This window comes from Chaetura pelagica, unplaced genomic scaffold (assembly GCF_000747805.2).
Source record: "Chaetura pelagica isolate M959 unplaced genomic scaffold, ChaPel_1.0 scaffold36, whole genome shotgun sequence".
Taxonomy (NCBI): domain Eukaryota; kingdom Metazoa; phylum Chordata; class Aves; order Apodiformes; family Apodidae; genus Chaetura; species Chaetura pelagica.
This window is the reverse complement of record NW_009953726.1, coordinates 2899446-2903949: the sequence shown is the minus strand read 5'-3', so window position 1 is coordinate 2903949 and position 4504 is coordinate 2899446. Positions and strand designations below refer to the sequence as shown.

The 4504-nt window shown below is 43.1% G+C and overlaps 1 protein-coding gene across 1 annotated transcript in view; it reads right to left on the bottom strand.

Annotated features, from left to right (window-relative positions):
• Positions 1–250: 250 nt before the first annotated feature.
• SIX4 (SIX homeobox 4) overlaps positions 251–4504 on the bottom strand; it is a 37368-nt gene continuing 33114 nt past the window's right edge. Inside the window, exons 3-4 of the mRNA XM_010000704.1 lie at positions 3519–4192; positions 251–1047 (exon numbers count right to left, since the gene is read on the bottom strand). Of these exons, the coding sequence (XP_009999006.1) occupies positions 251–1047; positions 3519–4192 (1471 nt within the window). The remainder of the gene's footprint in view (positions 1048–3518; positions 4193–4504) is intronic.

Below are 4504 nucleotides of genomic sequence, written 5' to 3'. Positions count from 1 at the left end.
TAAAAGAGAATACTGCATGCAAACCAAGTGTGGCAACCTGATTCCATTGCTGGAGATTCCTCTGTACATTGATTCAGACCATTTAAACGTTCTTCTGTTTTCTTTAAATCAAAAAAATCCACAACAACAACCAAAACACCAAACAAAAAAACCAAACCAAACCACTTGGTGCTTGTTAGGGCCTCGACAGGAGACTTATCTACTAAAACAGAAAGCAAAAAAAAAAAAAAAAAAAAAAAGGAAGAAAAAGTTATAAGTCTTGCATATCTTCATCCATCTGAACTGTCTGCAGTTTGGCAAGTTCTTTTTTGTCCGTTTCCAGTTCTTCACAAACCGTGTCAACCATGTTACTCATAACATACTTGGATTTTGAATCCAGCATCATTAAGTTGCCAGTTGACTTGCTCTCAGAATCAGGTAAGAAATTCTCTTTGACATCAGGTACGGCTTGCAGAACCAGCCTGTGCTCTCTGACAAAATCTTGATGGACTTGTGCAGAGGGGTGGCTGACACTGTCTCCGCTTGTAGAAACTATTTCTCCAAGCACGGGTTGTGCTGTAGAAATGGACAACAGATCTTGACTGGTAATGAGGGAACAGTTCTGAAGGGTTGCATAGTTAGTGTTGCTGATAGATATCACAGTAGAGGTACTGGTCACGGGTGATGACATGGACTGGCTCTCCGAGATACCAGAATTCAGTTCTGCAGCATTTAAAAGAGTTGGTGGTGCGAGGGAAAAATTATGTGAGGGTGTTACATTCACTAAGGAGGTGGCCAGAGACTGGAGTCCTCCACTGGATATATTTTCAGAAGACATGTTTACATTTAGTTGGGTGTTCTGACTGACTGGCATCAACTGAGAAAACACCAGGCTTCTTTCCAGTCCTTCTTGCTTGACAGAGCCTACTGCCTGGCCTGAATTGGGAACTGTATAAACAACTGCACTTGGAGCAAGGGGGCTGAAGAAAACCTTTCCTTGCTGCACTGTTGAAGATTCAGTCGTAAAAGTTCCTCCGTCAGATGTGCTGGGATTTACAGAAACATTACCTAGAGAAAGAGAAGCAAAAGAAAGGAAAAACACGAATTATAGCTGGCAGAGAGTTGTGCAGGCATTTTGTCAAGATCATTTGATATTTTTTCATGTTTGCAGTACACACATATGCTAGTATTTCAGGCAGCACAGAACAGTGTTGTTTGTAGCAAGTGAGAAAATTTGATAGAAGACATAAAAGCTGTTAACAGAAACTGCTTCTAGAATGAAAAAAACCAAACAGGTTCTGCTATATTATGTATCTTTCAGATTCTCATTAAGGGGCAACCAGTGCCCAGCCATGTGACTGAAATGAACATGCTTTGGCCTTCACTAGTTGCCACCACTCCATTTCTGTCTAAGAATAGAAGCATGAAAAGCTATTAAAGATAGTTCAGTGACAGACAGCTTGTGTGTGGGAACTATAGACGCGTCACGTGAAACCCACCGCGACCGGGCAGAACCTGCCCCCATCAACCTGTACAGAAAACATCAAAAACCAGTAACTCCCATCGTGTTAACTGAGTAGTCCACCAAGCACTCAGATGAACTGCCTTTCCCCTTGCTTATTGTGTATTTCTAAAATCCTAACCCTACCACAGCCACCACACTGTGTAAAGTCAGGCAGCGACTGCCTACCCTTGCTGAAGGCCATGGCACTGCTCCCGTGCTGTAGCAGGTAGCCAGAGATGACCTGAAGTTGATTTTACTAGACATGCCATGTAAGCTGTCATTATAATAATTCCTAAAATAAGATACAATGGCTCTCAGAACTGAGTCCTGCTTCCAGTACCTCTCTTTCTCAAAAGCAGTTCAATTATAACTTCAAGAGGTTACACTTGGAGACACTTGAATTTTTTAGAACAGCACCAAAGATGCACTTTTTACCTGGGGAACATTTTAGCTCCCTATTCATTTCCCATAATCAGTGATAATTTTTTGGAAGTTCCTCATCTGTGTAAACTAGAATCAACAGAGGCAACTTGAAGTTTGCAGTAAGGTATCATTTACTGTAGCTTACTTAAAATAGCCTGCAGCACACTTGGAATGGGCAGCCAGCTATCCATCCTGCTCGTGTGAAGAAAAACAAAAAAGAAACCAAAGCAGCAAACACAGATCTTGACTCTGCACCACACTAGACATATGGTGGATCACTCTCCAGTGGGAACTGGTGTTTTTAACAATGGGGAAATTGTTCAGAGAGGAACTTATTATGAACCTTAGGACTTTCAAATACAGTCATGTCACACTACTTAAGGGATAGAACTTTCTCACCTTTGCTGGCTGTCAGTTTATGCCTCGGAGCATGTGGATTAAATGGTTTTTGTAATTACACGTGGTATTCAGACTAAATGTCTTTTCTCTTTCATCCTGGTTAAACTCTCTACCAATAAACTCCCAGTGACTCCAAGTGCCACATTTTAGGTTCTTACAATTTTGGAATTTAGAATCTGTTTGCACAGCTTCAGCATTCCTCTCCGTATTACTTTAACAGCCAGAATAAGTCACTCCCTACACATGCCTAATTCCAATCAGCTAACAGGAACACAGTTTGATTTCCACTATAGTACTCACACCTCCTGAAACTAGACAGATTCAAGTTTAATCATTTTCATAACCAAAGATAGAGTGGCTAATGAGTAACAAAGTTGTTCAGCTGTGCTTTGTAACTGACCTGCTTCAAAACAAGGATCCAGAACTAGGCTTGTGCTCCCTCAGACTCTTCCTGGCCAGCGAGTTTCAGTCTGTGGTATGTTAAGACAAACTCTAAAGCAAACTTGGGGAGGAGCCTGCACACTTGGCACATGAATCTGTGATGACATATTTCCCTTGGACTGAGGGCAGTTTTATCCAAATATCCTTGTGTTTTATATCTACAAACTATTGCATACTTCTATTGTTTCCTTGCACTTTAATCTTTCATAATTACGGGACAGAAAACGTTCAGAGTGTAACTGCTCAGTCTTGTTGTGTCTATAGTAATTTAAAATTTATTTTAATGAAATGCTTTGGTTAAAAAAACAAAAAATAAAACCCAAAACAACCACCACAAAAACAACAACAGTAACAATTTCCAGCTGCCACAATTTTCATTTTTATGAACCTTCTCATTGAAAGAATTCAATGGCAAATGGGGAATATTTTGAATTACTGAAACATGTACAATTTACAGATATTTGTGAAGACCAGTATCGCAGACTCCTGAGAACACCATGAGATGAAAGGGGTGTAAAGAGACCAGACCTCTTTTTCTGCTCTCAGTAGATGAGCTCAGCCTTATGCAACAGTCTGACCACGAGCATAACCCGTTATAAAGGAAGGCAAAAGTAGTATTTGATGTGCTGTCTGTGGCTGCAGCTGTGATACAATCCTGGTACCTTGGAGGAAAAGTACCACAGCTTCTAACAAAAAGAAAAGTACCACACTTCTACGTGTGCCCAATCCCTACTTCTTCTCATACCTCTTACTGTAAGAGAGAAAACTTTACCTTGTGAGGCTGCCACAGAAACGGGAGGCAGCTGCAGAGAAGAAAAACCAATGCTTCCATTCAGCAGCTGGCCATTTGTTCCGGAATTGGGGATCTGGACAATGCCATACTGGTTTATTTGGACAGGAGCAGTAAAAGTAACTACCGAGCCTCCATCTTGGGAAGCAGCAGTTTGTACATTTTCCCTTTTCACCTCTGAGCTTGGTATCAATCCTGGGAATGAGACCGGGATGTTGCTGGGGCTGAAGGTGGCTGCTGTGGCATTGGGGACCGGAGCTTGAAGCAGTTTGAAGTCCTTGGTGTCTTCTGAGGAAGATGACAGGATGTCATTAATGGACACCCTCGAGGTGGTTTTGGGCGAATTCAAGGTAACTGTCTGCGAGGCCCCCACGCTGAGTCCATTGAGAATGACACCGTTGGGTCCCTGAAGAAATGAGCTACCATTGAGAAAGACAGGAGAAGTACTGGCAGGCACGAGGTTTCCATTCAACAAGACACCAGATGAGCTCAAGGCTATTTTAGTGTTTCCGAGCTGCTGCATGTAGACGGGCTCCATCTGGCCAGGAAGGCTGAGGCTGGCAACGCCATCGGATGAGGTGGGGAGTGGATGGGGAGATAAATCCTCCTGCCCCTTACTGGATTCATCCTCTGTGCTAGGGTTGCCGTCTGACTCGCTGTAGGAAAAGATGGGAGAGATGACATTGCATTACCAGTGTGCCAGGGAGCTCTCCACCATGGAGGGCAGTCCTCGCTTTCATAAGACTCCCTCAAGTTTTCCCGAGTACCTTCCTTCGGTGTTTTGCCTCTACAAGGCACTCGAAAAAGAATTTCAAGATAATGGGGAGTGAAGCCTTAGAGAAGGAAAAAAAAAAAAGGACACACCGGACAGAGGAGAAACTTTACAGGCCGTGTCACGGACTTGTAAATAACTTACACTCCGTGGCCATCCGACCGGGCCACCGGAGGGGCCTTGCCCCGGGGAGGGG